We start from the raw sequence: 19,759 nt of genomic DNA on the forward strand, positions 1-19,759 counted from the left end.
AAAATAAATTTTAATCACACATGCATAACACTCTCTTCATTCATCATAGCAATCCCCTTCTCTTCTCTTCACATCTCATCAAAATCCTTTGGTAACAAATGAGTCATTGAAGTTGAACATTCTCAATACATAGCACAATAGTTGAGTGGCACCATGGTAATTCTTTTATGGCTCACCTAAATTCCCAATAATGCCCCCAACATATTCCATCTCCACTAACTTAATGGACCAATAGTAACACATGCAAGTAAGGGGCGTTAAATAGTTCAGTTCGGTGCAATTTTTTTTAGGTAAAACCAAAACTGAACCGTTTAATAAATGGTTTCACATGTTGAAACCAAAACCATGTATAAATGGTTTACGTATAAACAGTTTTATAAGGTTTTTTAACTTGTTTTATTCAAACAGCTATTTTCCATTATCTATCTTCTAGTTTTTTTTTATTAAAATGGAAGTATGAATTGAATTCTTATATGTTTTCTTTAAATAATTATTTATTTGTACCATTACATATTTACTAATTATTAATTGTTACCATTGATGCTTAATTATTGCCATTACACATTACTAATATTTGTTTCAGTTTGAACGGTTTATTATTGGTTTAAACAATTTAGTTTGGTTTAAACCATTTAACTAAATGGTCTCAATTTTAAAATCAAAACCTAACCATTTATTAATGGTTTTACAATTTCGGTGTAAATGACTCGGTTTGGTTTCGATAAATAGTTTCGGTTTCATTTTGATACGCTTACATACAAGGTCCAACCACCTTTTTCCTTTCCAAGATTGTCCTTGGGTACAAGTCCTAATAATACATCAAACCAATGCAACTTAAATTGGACCACGGTTGAACCAAATCAACCAAACTATGAACCCATACATTGAACCCTTAAATAAACCAACATATTAAATGTACATCAAACCATATATAAAGTATAATTCACTTAGTCCATCAAACATAAAACCAGTCCATCACGGCCAACTCCAACTCGGACCCACCAGTACACCTATCGTTAAAACATTAAAATATAATAAATTAATCATGATCAATTGTGAGGCATTACATCCTCCCCTCCTTATAAAAAAACTTTGTTCCTAAAATTGGCATACATAAGTCCTCAAAAAGATAGGGATAGTTGGATCGCATCTCATCCTCACACTCCCATGATGCCTCTTGCTTATTATAATTCCTCCAAAGCATCCACTAGTGGTACCGTGCGATTTTGTAGTACTTTTTGCTTGCGGTCTAATACTTCCACTAATTCTTCTTCATAGGTGAGGTCTTATTTGATATGTAGTGGCTCATAATTCAAAAATGTGTGAAGGGTCAACCACGTACCTCTTGAGCAATGACATATGAACCATATCATGTATGTTAGACAGTTCTAGAGCTAATGCTAGTCTATATGCCACCTGTCCAACCCTTTCCAGCACTTCGAAAGGTCCCACGTATCTTGGGCTCAACTTGCCTTCTTTCCAAACCTCATCACCCCTATCATCGGTGCAACTTTCACAAAACTCTGCTACCAACCTCAAACTCCAAAGCCTTTCTTCTATCATCTGCATAGCTCTTTTGTCGGCTTTAGGCTGTTTGCATTCTCTATTGTCTCAGTGCCATCTTTTCACATGTTTCTTGTACAATCTCTAGCCCCAAAAGCTGTCTTTTACCGACCTCACACCAACAAATGGGGGATCTACATTTTCTTTCATACAATATTGCATATGGAGCCATTCTAGTAGTGGACTAATAGTTGCTGTTGTAGGCGAACTCTACAAGTGCCATATTATCACTTCAGCTTCCCTTGAAGTCCATTATACATGCCCTCAACATATCCTTAAGAATTTGAATGGTCCTCTCAAGATGACCATCAATTTGTGGGTGGAATGTTGTGCTGAAACTCAATTGAGTATTCAATGCTTCTGCAAACTGCACCAAAAATGAGATGTGAACCTCGGGTCTCGATCTGACATAATGGATATTGCCACACCATGCAACCTAACAATCTCTTTAACATATAATCTCGCCGGATTCTCCATTGAATAATGTATTATGATGGGGAGAAAGTGAGTTGCCTTTGTCAATATGTCTACCAACACCTAAACTGCATCATATCCCTCAGAAGTCTGGGGCAGTGAGGTAACAAAATTCATGATAACATGCTCCCATTTTCACTCTTGAATAGGGAGTGATTGTAATAGACCAGAAGGCCTCTGATGTTCAATCTTCACTTACTGACACGTTAAACATTTGTGTACAAACTGAGCAATGTCCATCTTCATGTTGTTCGACCAGTAACTTTTCTTTAAATCATTATACATCTTTGTTCCACCTGGGTGCACGATGTAGGTGCTGTGATGTGCTTCTTCTAATAAAATTGCTTGAACTCTACACAATCTGACACACACAACCTTGTCTTGTACCTTAAAGACCCATCTGTAGCAATAAAAAAATCTATTCATTCTCCTTCTTGCACTTTCTTCTTTACCTTCACCATGAACGGATCCTTGTCTTGTTCAGACTTGATCCTTTCAATTAGAGATGGTTGCATAATCAAAATTGTCAACAAAGCTGTGGCATTACCAATTATCACCTCCAAGTTCAAGCTCCTAACATCTTCTATAATATGAGACTGATTTGTTAACAATGTAATTGTATACCCTTTTGTTCAAACTTGATCCTTTCAATTAGAGATGGTTGCATAATCAAAATTGTCAACAAAGTTGTGGCATTACCAATCATCACCTCCAAGTTCAAGCTCCTAGCATCTTCTATAATATGAGACTGATTTGTTAACAATGCAATTGTATACCCTTGTGATTTTCTGCTCAAAGCATTAGCCAAAACATTGGCTTTGCCATGATGGCAGTTAATAGTGCAATCATAATTCTTTATCAACTTTAGCCACCTCATTTGCCTTAGGTTCAATTCCTTTAGTGTGAAGATAAACTTTAAACTTTGGTGATCCATATATATCTCACACCATTCACCATATAAGTAATGCCTCCATATCTTTAATGCAAAGATCACTGCTGCCAACTCTAGATCATGAGTTGGGTAATTCTATTCAAATGACTTTAATTCTCTAGAGGCATACGTTATCACCTTACCATGCTGCATCAAAACACAGTTTAAGCCCTCCCTTGAAGCATCACTATAAATGACAAATCCTCCTAATCCGGACTGAATCGTCAACACTGAGAGAATGACCAACCTTTGTTTCAATTCTTGGAAGTTCTTTTCACATTCTTCGTCCCAAAGGAAGCAAACGTTCTTTCTTGTCAATCGAGTCAATGGGACTACAATGCTAGAAAACCCTTCAATAAATCTCCTGTAGTAACCTACTAGTCCCAAGAAATTCCTTATCTCTGTTACATTAGTTGATCTCGCCCAATCAAGCACAACTTGAACTTTACTGGGAACCATTGAAATTCCTTACTTTGATACAAAATGTTCCAGAAAAACAATTCTATAAATCTAAAACTCACATTTCTTGAATTTGGCAAACAGTTTCTCTTTCCTTAAAAACTGTAATACTATGCTTCAGTGCTCCTCGTGCTCCTCTTCACTTTTGGAATAGAACAAAATGTCATCAATGAACACAATTACAAACTTATCCAACATGTCTCGAGACACTCGATTCATAATATCCATGAATTTGCAGCAAGGGTGAAGAAACCCGCCCTATCACGAACGATACATGCACGACCCTCTTTTTGAGTTCTTGTATTCCATGTACTATCAGTAATGGCAAGAAATAAAGTAGGTTATTCAAAGGAGAAAACACCACTCGTCCTGTGAAGGGAGGAGAGAAGGAGATACAGTAGAGATTTAACCCTAAATAACTTTCATTTATAAACAAATTATGCAAAATGAAGGTGGTTCGTAAGTCTTGAGGTAAGAGCTGAAAAATTGCTTTATTGCGAGCTTTCTAGATCTGCCAAAGAAGCCCTGACCACTGGATAATGATTTTTAAAAGGTTGGGTGTACCTTTATACATGTTATTGAGAAAAATTAATCAATCTTTGAAGTTTGTGCTTTGGAAAACCTAAGGGTCACTACACAAGAAGAGATGTGCCAACAGGCAACGCCGAATGGGCAGAAAATTAAAGCATGTAGGATGGTTTCATACTGTCTATCATAAAAGGGGCATAAATGATGAATAGAGAGGTTCTGAGCAAATAAGCTTTGGTTTACCTCCAAAGAATCTGAGCTGCAATGCCAGAGGAAGATCATAATCTTAGGGAGAAGATTGAGCTTCCACAGCCAATTCCAAAATGGATCTAAAAAGGGAGATCTAAAGAGGGCAAAGCAACTGAGCAGCTAGCGTTTAGTACGAGATGGTAGGCAGATCTAACAGTGAAGAGACCACTACGGTTGGGTTCCCAAAGCCAGCGTTCAGATATTTGGGATGGGAATTTTACTAATAGCCTGAATTTAATACTCATGTTCCATTCTTCAGTGGATTAGTTAATAAGACTTCGACACAAAACAGAAGTAGTCTCTTATGAGGCTAATGATGCACCAACTAAGAAAAGTGGGGAACCAAGTGTTCGAGTAAGTTGAGGTATTCGTACCAGTAAATAGAACATGGGCCAGGCCCGGTCCAAGCCGCCCACAAGGGGCAGGCCGGACCCGACCCTACCCGCTTCGCGTGGAGAGAACCAGCCACTTAAGTGGTTGGGTCTCTTCCCCCCCTCTTAGATCGATTCCCAGTGGGAGTCTAAATAGGGGCAGGGGTCTTAGAGTTTTGGCTTTAAATATAAAGCCTGTAACCCTAAGACATATCATCTGAGAAACCAAATTCTCCCACTCTCCAGTGTTTTGTGTTCTCTTTGGGATTCCATCTCTTCCTTGGGATTTGTGGTGTGGAGTTCTCTGAGAAGAAACCTACCGTGATCGTGAAAATTCGTTCGTATGCTCATAATCATAAGCTCGGTTCTTGATCTTTCTTCCGCTGCCTTTCCGTACATATTTAGGTATGATGCAAACCCGAACTATTTGGATCTTGGTTTATGTGATCTAAATAATGGTATCAGAGCTATTGGTTTATGGTTTGCCAATATGGAAAGAGCTTATTAAATTTTTTTTTGGATCATGGAATTAGGGTTTTCTGGTTTGGAAGGAGCAAGAGCGCTACCCATGGCACGTAGCTCATACCCCTCCCCTATTCCTCTCTCTTCCCCTCTCTCTCTCTTTCTTTCTTCCCCACGCCGCGTGGCCCATGGAGCACGCCCACGACCTAGACAGAGAGCAATAGCTGCTGCTTTAAGCCAACAGCTACTACAAACAAAAATAAAAAAAGGGAAAGAAAGAAAAAGAATGATTGAAATCATGATTGGAGTTTTTGAAGTCATGATTGATGACATGATTGGAGATAATTCCATGACCTCTCTTCTCACTCTCTCCCCTATGCACGCACTGTGCTTGTGCGCACAGCCGTGGCCTGAGGCTGCCGTAGCTGTGAGCGACAAGGCTGCATACATGGTTACAGCAGCAGCAGGCCTTGGCCCGCGGCTGCTGTTTCCATGCCCAATCAACCATAAATGCAAAAAAAAATAAAAATAAAATAAAAAAAGGGAGGTGAGCATATTTAAAGTGTTTTTTTTTTAACTTGGTTTAGGGTTTTTTGGCAAGAAGATGGGTGAAGAGACACATTCTGGTTTGTTTTTTCCGTTATTTGGTTTTAATTGCCCTTGAGTTTTTATTTGTTGCTTTAATGTGTTTGTAAATTTAAATTGCCAATTTTACCCTCCCGTGGCGATATTGACTTTGTTTAACTCATACCATATGGGTAGGTCAAACCCCATCCCATCCAAACCGTGTGATTTTATTTTGTATTTTATGGGATGAAATATTGGTACTTGTATAAGGGATATGTTTTTTACGTATGTGCGATAGAATTAGTACTTGGACATGATATAAAGTACGGTGCTCCCTTGTAGTGATGTAGTAGGATTCTTGAATGTAAAGAGCTGGTTGTAATTTTTTAATATTTTATTTTTGAGAAGTCATGTAATGGGAACCTACTGCACTGCATATCATAACCTTGTATTGACTCGGCATATCACTTTATCACTTCAAGTACCAATCTAGGTCTCTTGTTTAAGTCCCTTACGCACCCAATGTATGGCGCATTAAATTGTGGTTTGGAGATGCCCTTTCCTCCTATTTTGTTTGAAATCAATTAAAATTATACGTTTCCAAACCCACACATTGTGAGATTTGATTATGAACCTAGTGAAATTTTTGGTCTCACTGTGTGGAAGAGGGAACCATTAATTTTAATTAGGGCTTCTTGAACAAAAATATTTTTGTGAATGTATACTAAATGTCCTCCCTTGCACATTGTAGTGATGGCCACCAAGAATGTTGTTGCTGACCTTAACCAAGGCAACAAGTTGGATGGAACCAACTATGACATGTGACATCATAAGATGAAGTTCTTACTTAATGAACAAGATTACCTTGAACACCTGACCTCTAAAATGGCTAAACCCAATGAGGGTACTACAGCCCATCACCATCAAGAAAAGGAAGCTTATGAGGCTTGGTTTAAGAGAGACCGTAGTGTTAAGCTCGATGCACGATGAGCTCATCAACCAGTATGAAAAGTGCAAAACTACCAAGTCCATATTGGATCTGGTTAAGTTAGAATGTGGCAGTTATCAACTACAAGGCTGTGGGCCATGACCATAAAGTTTGAGATGTACCATAAGAACCCCAAGCACAATATGGTTGAACACTTTAGGGTTGTGAAAGACATGATACGAAAGTTAGATGATGCTGGGGTACACCTTACTGATGAGCAACAAGTTCAAGCCGTCATTAAGACATTACCTATCCTAGGCCAAAATGAAAGTGGTTCTCACACATAACGACAGTGTCAAAACTTTCAATGACATTGCCGCTCATGTGGAGCAAAAGGCAGAGTGCCTGGAGGTGACCCAATCACATGCCCTTGTTGCCCAAGTGGGGCAGCGCAAGACTTCTGGGTTTAACCGCAAGAGACAAAGGAACACAAGGAATCAGGGATAGGCTCAGAACGTTGCACCAAGTGGAGGCAAATCTGACAAGCGCAAACATGGCAAGTGAGGTGAAAAAAGAGATATTACCAAGGTCAAGTGCTATAACTACCAGAAGATGGGGTACTTCGCTCGTGATTGCACTGAAGCAAAGAAAGTACCATTTCTATCCCTCTCCCCTGTAGTTTTGTCTGTACACATGTTTTGGTTGCCCAAATCCAATCTGACTGGATTGTAGATACAGGAGCAACAAGACACATAGCACGTGATCAAGGGGGGTTCATAGATTATAGAAAGATTCTGGATGATGCCCAGAACATCTACATAGGAAATGGCACGAGTGAAGCAGTTCGAGGAGTTGGTATCTATCAACTCACCTTGCGCGCTGGGTGCATCTTGCTTCTTCATGATGTGCTATACGAACCGAAAATCCAACATAATCTTCTTTATGTTATTGTACTTTTGACTTTAGGTTATTCATTTGTTTTTTATGGTGACACTTTTGAGATACTTTTGGTTGGTAGTTCTTATAAACAATGCAAATTTGAGAATGGTTTTATTAAATTAGACTTAATAACTCTTGTGGTTGCTTCTTCATCTTTTGTAATTAATACTGAAGTTTATTTGAAATCTATTGCATGACATGCTAGACTAGGACGCATAGGTCAAGATAGGATGGGACAGTTAACTAGAGAAGGCCTTCTTGGTCACTCGCTAAAATTAACCTATCGACATGTGAGCCCTGTTTAGCTGGTAAGGCCCACCGATAGCCTTTTGGAAAGGCAATCCGGGCAACCCAGTGTTAAGAAAACAACACCCAGAGATTTGCAGAAGAAAACGAGAAATAGAGAAAGCACACAATACACAATACCAGAGATTTATGTGGTTCACTCCCAAGATGGGAAGGTATGTCAACGGCCGAGCAATAGAACAGATTTTACTATTTTTTGCAAATGTTACAAAACCTCTCATACAACTCTCTCAGAGATTAGAACAATATATAGAGAAGCCCCTAACCCGAGGAAGTACAAAATACCCCTGGACCCAGAAATTACCAAACCGGATAAGGTCGGACCAAAACATAACATATATCCTAAAATATATCGTTTCGAAGATCTCGACGAACCCAACACAACTCTCTGCCTTCGGCAGCCTTTGGTGACGACGTATGCCATTTTTCAGCAATCTGAGATCATTTCGAGGCCAGAATGGCCCTCCAAAGATCCCAATGTCACATCTAGATCGAAAATTAGGCTTCACCAATAATAATCTCCCACTTGAAGACTGATACCAACACTTCAAAGAAAACAAAACCCTTAACACCTATTGCTCGAGAAAGACCACCTATCATCATCTATGAAGATCGATCAAAGTTGAGCAAAGTCTCAACTTTTCCCTATCAACACCCTTTGTTAACATATCAGCAGGATTCTTACTGCCATCTATCTTGTCAAGCTTCAGCTGCCCATCCTCCAAAACAGACCAAATGATATGGTACCTCAATGAATGTGCTTTGTCCTTGAATGAAAGGCTGAGTTCTTTGCGAGATGAATAGCACTCTGACTATCACTCCATAATAAGTTATTCTCTTGCGCTCTTTCCAACTCCTTCATGAACCTCTGAAGCCAAATTTGCTAGCTTCAGTTACAGCAACATACTCTGCCTCTGTGGTTGAAAGAGCAACCACCTTCTGTAGCTTTGAAATCCAGCTAACTGTTGTTCCTCCTATTGTGAAAACATACCCAGTGGTATTTCTTCCACCATCTCTGTCTCCTGAATGATCTGAGTCAATAAAACCTTGCACATCAACATTAGTACCACAAAAGCATAAACAGTAGTTGGATGTACCTATCAGATACCTAAGTATACATTGAACTATTTTCCAATGCCCCTTTCCTGGGTTTTGTAAAAATCTACTAACAACTCCCACTGCATGGGAAATGTCCGGTCTTGTGCTCACCATCGCATACATCAAGCTCCCAATAGCTGATGAATATGGCACTTTTGCCATGAACTCTTTCTCCTCCTCTGTAGAAGGGCACACATCCTTTGAAAGCTTGAAATGAGCTTCCCATTGAGTGGTCAACGGCTTCGCCTTGTCCATGTTGAATCTCTTCAACACCTTCTCCACATATCCTTCTTGGGATAGCCATAATTTCTTTTGTTTTCTGTCTCTCCTTATTTGCATGCTAAGGATCTGCTTTGCTTCACCCAAATCCTTCATGTCAAAGACTAATGAAAGTAAACACAATGGTCAGATTGACATCTTGCAAATTTCTTGTCCAGCATAAACTTGTCAAATTTCAAGTACCATTGCTTTGGGGCTTGCTTGAGACCATACAAGCTCCTGTTCAGTTTACAAACCAACTTCTCCTTGCCCTTTACTTGAAATCCTTCTGGTTGATGCATGTAGATCTCTTCATCCAGATCTCTATGAAGAAATGTAGTTTTAACCTCTAATTGTTCAAGATGTAAATCCTCTACAGCTACAATACTCAACATAATACGGATTGAAGTCATTTTAACAACAGGAGAAAATATTTCTTGAAAATCTATACCTTTCTTCTGTGCAAACCCTTTTACTACAAGCCTTGCCTTGTACCTCTTTGTTCCTCCAGCTTCACTTTACACTCTGTATACCCATTTGTTGTACAATGCCTTCTTTCCAGTTGGCAACTTCACCAGATCCCAAGTCTTGTTTTTCTTTAATGAGTCCAGCTCTTCATTCATAGCTTGCTCTCACTTGACCTTGGACTTATCCTGCATTGCTTCATGAAAACATTCTAGCTCACCAAAATCAATATACAAAATAAAGTTTTAAGAAGGGGAATATCTTCTGGAAGGTCTAATTGTCCTTACAGATCTTCTAAGAACAGGAATTCCGGGTTCCTGCTCTTGAAAACCATGATGATCATTATGATCATCATCATTTTCATTTCCACTCCCAGTATCAACATCTGAATTTTCAGCTTAATCTTCCACATTTTCGGGAATTCCTTGCACAATTGGTGTAGTCCCAGTTTCAATTTCATCGAGTTCCAGAAACTCTGTTTCATCCTTTCCCTTTTGTTGCTGCCTGTCTTTGTACATGCAATTTTCATTGAGTACTACATCTCTACTCTTGATAATTTTTTTATGTTCATAATCCCATAAACTGTAACCAAATTCATCTCCACCATATCCAATGAAAGCACACTTGATAGATTTAAAATCTAATTTCTGCCTATGTTCTTTATCAACAAGCAACCAAAAGTTTTCAGAAAAGAATAATTCACCTATTTCCTAGTCCAGGCCTCCTCTGGAATCCCTCCATCCAATGCACTAGATGGGCTTCTATTGATCAAGAACACTACTGTGTCAACAGCTGCTGCCCATAACTGTAGTGGCATTCCCGAATGGATCTTCATACTCCTTGGACGTTCTAAAATTTTTCTGTTCATTCCTTCTACAACACCATTTTCTTGTGGTGTCCTTGGAACTGTTCCCAATCTTCTGATTCCATTAAGAGCACAAAATTCTTTGAATCCTCTTTCACGGTATTCTCCACCATTGTCACTCTTAAGACACTTAACTTTGTTCCCTATTTCAGATTCTGCAAGGGCTTTCCACTTCTTGAAAATATCAAAAACATCAGATTTATTTTTCGTAGCATAAATCCATGTCTTTCTAGTTGCATCATCTATAAATGAAACAAAATAAGATTGACCACCAAAAGATTTCACCTGAGTTGGTCCCCAAACATCTTAGTGAACAAGCTCCAACCTTTCCACTTTTCTTTCTCTTCCTCCTTTGTGGAAACTAACTCTCTTTTGTTTCCTGTACACACAGTCTTCGCAGAACTCAAAGTTAATATTCTTCAAGTCAGGTAATAAATTTCTTGAGTGAAGCTTCTTCATGTCTGTCTCACTCAAGTGTCCAAGTCTGTGATGCCAAAGTGTGGTACTCTCATCTACAGAAACTCCTGAAATAGTGTGGTCATTAATACCAATAAACATATGCAAAGTACCATGTAAATTATCCTTGGCCACAATCAGAGACCCCCTTGTAATTTTTCATTGGCCATTACCAAAGCCAACACTGTATCCTTCACTGTCTAACTTTCTTGTTGAGATGAGGTTCTTCTTCAAATCAGGGACATGTCGTGCCTCTCTCAATTTCAAGTGACCGCCATTTGACAATTTTAGTGAAATTGTCCATTTTCATGCAATCTTACACAATTATCCATTTCCCACAGTAACATGTCCAAAATCACCATGAACATAATCACAAAAGTAATACTTATGTGAAGTACAATGAAAGGAAGCTCCAGAGTCAATAAACCAAACCTCAGATTTAACATCTACTAAGGCAGATAAACATAAATCACTGTATACCTGATCATTTGTAGAAATCAAGTTTGATTCTTCCTCATTTGACTGCTTATCCTTTTCATCCTTGTTCTTCCCTTTCTAGCAATCTTTCTTCATGTGACCCATTTTACCGCAGGTGTAGCACTTTTCATTTATCTTTTCATCATGTTTTCCTTTTTCTCTTCCTTTCGACTGTGATCTTCCTCTGGATTGGGCTTTCTCCCACTCGAGCTACTTCCCTTTTTTTGCTGTTTGCCCCTTGTCTCAACTGACAGTGCACTAGTAGATGAGGTTACCTCAGAGCTCTTTCTGCGCATCTTATCACTCAGTGTACAACTGACAACATCATTGAAAACTAAATTTCTAGTGATCCGAGATCGTTTTGAGGCTGAAATGACCCTCCGAAGTTCCCAACAACACATCTGGATCCAAAATCAAGCTTGACCAATAACACCCAGACCCTAGAGATTGTCCATTCGGACATCTACGGACCGATGAATGTGAAGGCAGATCATGGTGCTTCTTATTTTCTTACCTTCATAGATGACTATTCGCGACATGGTTATGTATTTTTGATTGCTCACTATTACGAAGCATTAGATTACTTCAAACGCTTTGTAGTAGAGGTTGAGAATTAACAAGGCAGGAGTTTAAAAACTCTACGCACTGACCGAGGACACGAATATCTGTCAACCCAATTTAAAGAACAATGTGAGGAAAAAGGAATCACCAGACAAAAAACTATTCCTTACACTCCGCAGCAAAATGGTGTAGCAGAGCGAAGGAATATAACACTTCTAGATATGGTTAGATCGATGATGGCGTAGGCCAACCTCCCCATATCTTTCTAGGGGATGCTCTTTTGACCGCTGCCTATATCCTTAACCGTGTGCCCTCACAGTCAGTTCTTTCTACTCCCTATGAACTGTGGAAAGACGCAAAACCCACTTTGGGGCATATGCGACCATGGGGATGTGCGGGATATGTTCATAGTACCTCCCATAAGTTTGGGAAACTTGGCCCTAGAGCTAAAAAGAGTATCTTTATAAGATATTCTGATAGCTCAAAAGGCTATATAATGTACGGTGGACATCAAGATGGAGGAATGACCAAGACTGAGTCCCGCGATGTTTGATTTTTTTGAGACCGATTTCCCTAGTATTAGTGACGCTAGCAGCGAGCTTGATCTCTTTGAGATAGAGACTGATGAAAACGTTTCACCTACTCTTGGCGAGGATGAGGAATTAATAACTCATCATGAGATTGCCAAGAGGGTGAGAGTGATCATCAACCTAGTGGGAGGGCACCACTTAGTGAAAGCGCACAACCCGAAAGTCAAGATCCCTTTGGGCTTAGGAGCGAACGTGGACATGTTCCCCGTCGTTGTTGAGATTGAAGGGGATGCCCTCATTTGCATTCCAAGGGATGAGGATGAGCCGGCCTCATTAAGTGACGCACTCTCCTCTCCAGCAAGGAATGTGGTAAGCTACTATGGAAGATGAGTTTTCTATGAGTAAGAACCAAGTCTTGGAATTAGTTGACCTTCCACCTGGACGCAAAGCATCGGGAACATATGGGTCCTGAAGGTCAAGCGCAAGGTATATGGTTCAATTGACAAGTATAAAGCACACCTTGTGGCGAAGAGATATACCCAAAGACAGTATGTATACTACGATGAGACGTTCTTCCCTGTGGTGAGAATGGTCTCTATACGCCTCATTCTAGCCACTGTCACAAAGTTGGGTTTGGAACTCTACCAAATGGATATTAAAACTGCTTTTCTCAATGGAGAACTGGACGAGGAGATCTTTATGGCTCAACCCGTGGGTTTTGAGAAGGAGGGACAAGAGCGCAAAGTATGCCGTCTCAAACGTTCCATCTATGGCCTTAAGCAATAGTCCAGGTAGTGGTACATTAGATTTCATCATGCCATTACCTCTATAGGTTTTGAAATGATTGAAGAAGACCACTGCGTGTATGTTAAACAGTCTAAGGAAGGTTTTCTTATCCTATCCTTATATGTTGACGACATCTTGCTGGCTGGGAATGACATTGAATTGATTATCGCCACTAAAGAGTGTTTGTCCTCTACTTTTGAGATGAAGGACATCGGTGAGGCCAACTTTGTGATGAACGTGAAGATTGTGAGAGACCGAACTAGGAGACTTCTTAGTTTGTCTCAAGAGACTTACATAAAAAAAATCTTGGAGCAATTCCATATGAACAACTCGAAACCCATAGACACTCCAATGGACAAGGCATGCACTTTGAGCCTAGACTAATGCCCTAAGACTGATGAAGAGAGAAACCAAATGTCCAAAATACCCTATGCGACAGCAGTAGGTAGTCTGATGTATGCGATGATGTGCACGCATCCAGATATATGCTTTGTTGTTGGCATGGTTAGCCGTTACCAAAGCAACCCAAGACCAGTCCATTAACATACAGTAAAGAGAATCCTTCGATACCTACGTGGAACTAAAGACCTCTCGCTCACCTTCAGTGGTTCAGACTTGAGATTAAGATGCTATAATGATGCTGATTGGGCTAGTGATAAAGACGAGTGTAAATCCACTTCAGGGTATCCATTTGTCCTAAGAGGAAGAGCTGTTGCTTGGAGTAGCAAGAAACAGACCTGCATTGCTCTATCCATGATGGAGTTGCAGTACGTCACATGTTCGGCATCAGTTCAGGAGGCCGTTTGGCTCAGAAGGTTCTTATAGAGACTTAGTGTTTCTGCTCACTCAGGCAACGCTATGCTTATACACTGTGAATAGCATGACAGCGCTTGCATTTGCGAAGGACGCCAAGTTTCATGGTAGAGCCAAGCATATTGATATATGATAGCACTACATTCAAGACATGGTCGCGCAAGGTGAAGTTGCCCTACAGCATATCTCCACTGGCAATATGTTGGCTGATCCTTTGACAAAGCCCATTGCCAGAGATGTTTTCCTAATTCATGTTAGGAACCTGGGACTCAGGCGGATTTGATGTATATTTTTGGGACACTTTTATAGATGGACATTTATTTGTATGACTCTTACATTTATTAATGTAAATATATTTGTTTCAAAAATATTGTGTGTATACATTCATTATTGTAAAAATGTCATCAGGCATTGAATCGACCCACTCACACGGGTGATTTGCCTTGATGCTTGATGATAGCGAGCGAGATGAGCCCATGAGCATATGTGTTTCACGGTGTCTTAGTCAGAGCTAAGATGAGACCTTAATTGGTCCAACTTGGAAGATATCGCACTTCTAAATAGCCTGTAAAAAAGTCGGATGTGAGATTCCAGGCAGGAACCACGGGGGTGAATGTGCTAGAAACTTAGGTTAGTCGCTTGAAGCAGCGACTAGGCTAAGATCTGTATGACGTTTATTTTTTCCATGAGTAACAAGCCCACCTCAGTGGGAGTTGCGCTATATCATGCATATCATACTGCATGTGCTTATACCGACCGACTGTGAGAGTGACTGAATGGATCCCTGCTTCATCATTGTGTGAGCCACGTGGATTACATTAATCTTACCATACCCTTATTACTTGAGACAATGTCATGAAGAAGACATTCAATGATGCTACTTTGACGTTCTCCTTAGGATCATGGATGATGCGGTCCAGCGGGAAACGATTGGGAAAGCTATTGGAGATAATTGGATTGACATGAGGAGCTCAGGAAAAACCATCTGACATTACACCTTTATTTTGTGACTCATTGCCTGGACGACTTGTCATATTTGTGATCGACGTAGTTATGAGTACATTGCATATAAAGGGTTAGCACTGTTCATCATGAGAGATCGAGAGTGCTAGATCTAGTGTAATTGGATTGTTTGGGGGTATTTCGAGATTGTTTATGAGTGATGTACAATGTTGGTTAGATGGAAGCTTGAGATAGTACTCCTACCCTGTATTATCTCGATATGTCGTACACCCATTTCCTGTATGAAGAGTTACACAATTGAGAGAGACTTTGATGCATAATTAAACTAGTGTGCCCCATGTGGGTGAATGAGAGATGTAAATAGAACACGGGCCAGGCCCGGTCCAAGCCGCCCACAAGGGGCAGGCTAGACCCGATCGACCCGCTTCGTATGGAAAGAACCACCCACTTAAGTGGCTAGGTCTCTTCCCCCCTCTTAGATCGATTCCCAGTGGAAGTCTAAATTGGGGCTAGGGTCTTAGAGTTTTGGCTTTAAATAGAAAGTCTGTAACCCTAAGACCATATCATCTGAGAAACCAAATTCTCCCGCTCTCTAGTGTTTTGTGTTATCTTTGGGATTCCATCTCTTCCCAGGGATTTGTGGTGTGGAGTTCTCTGAGGAGAAACCTATCGTGATCGTGGAGATTTGTTCGTGCGCCCGTAACCATAAGCTCGGTTTTTTATCTTTCTTCCGCTGCCTTTCAGTACATATTCAGGTATGATACAAACCCGAACTATTTGATTCTTGTTTATGTGATCTAACAGTACCGTTGCCATTTTGGCGTATAAGGGGATCTTTATCCCCTATCTGTCCATTTCCTGCAATGCCTCTCATAGGAGGGCAGAAATGACCACCCTACCGCCTGCCCGGATGGAGTCCACCACCTCTTAGAGGGACTTGGGAAATGAATCGGACAGAGAATTGCAAGAGATAATTTTCCCGTCTGAGGACAGGTTTCTCCCTTGAAGAATGCTTGGCTAACCCCACAAATTGTTGGATTCACAACCAGCTTTCAAATAAAGGGAAATATTTCCCTTTTAAAACAAGATAATATGCCATCCTTGGCGGGCCAAAGGGAATAAGGGAGAGATTAAAACTTTTGAAATCCCGAAAACCGAGACCCCCGGACGGCTCACGCATAGTGCCTTCCTTTATATGCCAAAAAACACCATTTCCTTTATTGTCTTTCCACTTAAACCAACGCACCAATTTGATCAACTCATCACAAATGCTAGCTGGGATAGCAAACATTGACATTGCATAGGACGAGTTACTTCTTGTTACTGCTTTAATAAGCACCTTCTTACCGGCAATCTGGGAGTTTGGATTGGACTCTCTCCACTAATTTCGAGAAAAAAATCTCTTTGACGAACTAAATTACGTAAAGACCAAGGCAATTGCCATGATTCTGGATTTGAAGCTAAAAAGTATGTAGATTTATGGATGTTATTAATGTCTTGACTCAAAACTTCAATAATCAGAAAGTAGATTCATAAAGGTTTGACTCTCATTAATGCCCATTTTAGAGAACAGCATGCAATCATCAACAAATAAAAGATGGGAGACAAGAGAACCACCTCAACTAGTCCTTATATCTCTAATAAAGCGAGATTGCTCAGCCCTAATTAAGTGGCAAGGATAAACAGGTAAAAGCTAAGTGGGCAGCCTTGGTGGAGACTACAGCAATGAGTTACCCAACTAAGTACAGAACCATTGATTTTAAGGTTAAAAAAAAAAACCAAAGAGATTGTCACACATTGCATATCTGCCGAACCCAAACCTCAGAAAAGCCCAAATGAAGGACCATTCCTTGAAGGAAATCCCACTTAACAATATATACATATTGTTTAGTTTCTGAGTCCACCTTGTTCACAGTGCTAGCATTGCTCTTTGCAAAGATCTTACTTGAGTTATTCAGTTTAATTCTTGAGCCATGCCCGAGGGTGTTGTAATTTTACCTTACTGTTATACTAGTTTCCCAAGAAGAGTAACCCGACGACTCTCAATCCTTCACCTAAGTAGTCTCCAACTTTCAATCCTGCACCTAATTAGTCTTTCGGAGTTCTTGTATAAGATAATAATGAAATTATTGGTTATGATACCCACCAACCTTCCATAGTTCTTCAATACAACAAGGTGCTTTTGTGAGAGGGATGCTCCATTACTAACTCATATCATCAAGAGTCCCTAGTATACTTAGAATAGTAGCTGCTGAACGTATTAGCTGAACCTGGTGCAGGCAGGTTCCAAGAGGCAACAGTTTGAAGCACTGGAGCTACCGAAGCCATATGGGTCCTTATGAAGCATAAGGACCACATACCCTTGATAACAAGGGGATGATTTTGTTGAGGTGACTTGTTCGTTTCCTGCCAATGTGAATTGTTACCATCAACCCTAGTTGTTTACTGTCCTACTAAGTAATATACTAATAAGGGTCCAATTTCCACCTTGGAAAAATAGTAAACAAATTGGAACAAAAGGGAAGCACACAAACACCCAAGCCAAATGATAGAGAAGAAAATCCCAGTCTTTCATTTATTTCATTAGACCACCTGAATGTTATGATCGGACAGGAGCAGGCAATGTTCAAAATCAAACTATTTACTGAAGCTTCTTTATCCCAGGGAAAGAAGGAAGGATCGCAATAAGAGGATCACCATATCCAACAGGATCTGTGGAGTTGGAAGAAGAAAACATATTAACCACTATTCCTGTAAAACATTAAAGATGTATATAAATTAAGCTCAACATACCGCCATCTTCTCTCAGTATCTTAACAATCTCCCCTGAAACATCAGACTGGAAAAAGATGGAAAAAATCATAACGTCTTCTACATAAGAACAGGAACATTTATTTGCAAGTAATGAAAATAAAAACAATAGGAGTGGGACCAGGACCACAGCCAGGGCCAGGGCCAAAAAGAGTCTGTTAGTCATGGAGTAAAACCATACCTCAATTGGGATCTCACCACCTAGTTGTTCAATATAGCAAAGCACTTGGCCCTCCTTCACAATCTGCTTCTGTTATGTAGAGATACAAGATGGTTAATTTATATTAGGAATGTAGCTAAAGAAGTTTTCAGTGAACATAAAGGAAAGCGACATTCATCTAGAGAAACTTGGTGGTGGGATGATAAAGTTTAAGCAGCCTTTACAGCTAAGAAATTTAGTTTTAAACTCAGCAAAGGACTAAGGATGAGGAAGATTTAAAAATGTTAAAATTACTAGAAATGAAGGTAAAAAGACAATAGGAAAAGCAAAGATTGAAAAATATGAGAAGTATGGCAAATTAGGAACAAAGGAAGGGGAAAAATCTATAAAGTAGTTAAAATAAGGGAAAGCAAGAGCAGAGATTCAGCCAATTAGATGCATTAAAAGTAAGGATGGTAATGAATTAATAATAAATGATTAGGAGATTAAAGAGAGATGAAAAAGGAAGTAATAACTATCAAGGAACTATAAAATTAAGATATATATGAAAAATTAAGGTGTAAAGGATTCTTTAAAGAAAATGAAAATAGTTAAGGTCCAGATGGTATTCCAATAAAGGCTTGGAAGAACTTAGGAATTAGTGGGAATAACTTGACTAACGAAGTTGTTTGATAAGATTATGAACACATGAAAAATGCCAGATGAATGGTGGAGAAGCATCGTTGTACCTATTTATAAACATAAAGGTGATATTTAGAACTGTAATAACTATAGAGGAATAAAACCTATGACACATGCCATGAAATTATGGGAGAGAGTAATTGCACCCAACACTAGAAACTGATTTTTGGATAACCAATTTGGCTTTCAGCCATGAAGATTAACAACGAAAGCACTATTTATTTCCTGACGAGACTAATGTAAATATTTAGAGAATGTAAGATGGTATTTGTTGGCTTGGGAAAAGCTTATGCTATAGTTCCTGAAGAGTTAATTTGGGGAGTGTTAGAGAAGAAGAGATTTATGAGTACATATGTGGTCATAATTAAAGCTATGCAGAATGTTGTAGTGATTAATGTACGAGCTGTGGGAGGGCAGATACTGAATTCCCAATAACAATCGAGTTACATCAGGGATCAGCTTTGAGTCCGTATTTGTTTGCGTTAGTCATAGATGAGCTAACTAAAGACATTTAAGATTAGGTCCCTCGGTGTATTCTTTTTGCTGATGATGTACTGGTGGATAAAACAAAAGCAAGAAAAATGCTAAGTTGGAATTATGGAAATCCACCCTGGAATCAAAAGGTTGCAAAATGTGTAGAACAAAAAAATAGTATACAGTGAGTAATTTTAGTAACACTAGGGCAGAAAGTGGGGTAGTGAAAATTAATGATAGGGAAATACTGCAAAGTGACAATAGGTACCTAGATTCAATGGTAAATAAAGAATGAGAAATAGAGAATGATGTTGCACATACAAGTAGAACAGGGTCGTTGAGTGAAGAGCTTGGTTCAAGAACTTGCGAGATCTCGGTTTTTTGAGAAACCGAGTCGAGTCCCTATGCGATATTTAAAGAATACACTTTTTCAGTGAGATCTCGGATATCGGGTCACCCAGATCTCGACCCATCTAACACTTTAAAGTTCACCTAACTCGACAGAACTCGATCGAGTTTTGTCTAGAGCCTCTTTTCTTCTCCATTTGAAGTCAGTGGCTTGAACTTTGAGCCATTTTGGTTAT

At 39.5% G+C, this 19,759-nt stretch overlaps 1 protein-coding gene across 1 annotated transcript in view; it reads right to left on the reverse strand.

The window, feature by feature from the left end:
* Positions 1–17,600: 17,600 nt before the first annotated feature.
* LOC122638276 (biotin carboxyl carrier protein of acetyl-CoA carboxylase) overlaps positions 17,601–19,759 on the reverse strand; it is a 40,197-nt gene continuing 38,038 nt past the window's right edge. Inside the window, exons 7-9 of the mRNA XM_043831160.1 lie at positions 18,042–18,110; positions 17,843–17,888; positions 17,601–17,761 (exon numbers count right to left, since the gene is read on the reverse strand). Coding sequence (XP_043687095.1) covers positions 17,691–17,761; positions 17,843–17,888; positions 18,042–18,110 — 186 coding nt within the window. The 3' untranslated portion in view covers positions 17,601–17,690. The remainder of the gene's footprint in view (positions 17,762–17,842; positions 17,889–18,041; positions 18,111–19,759) is intronic.

The sequence above is a fragment of the Telopea speciosissima genome, chromosome 8, assembly GCF_018873765.1.
Source record: "Telopea speciosissima isolate NSW1024214 ecotype Mountain lineage chromosome 8, Tspe_v1, whole genome shotgun sequence".
In the NCBI taxonomy this organism is placed as follows: Eukaryota; Viridiplantae; Streptophyta; class Magnoliopsida; order Proteales; family Proteaceae; genus Telopea; species Telopea speciosissima.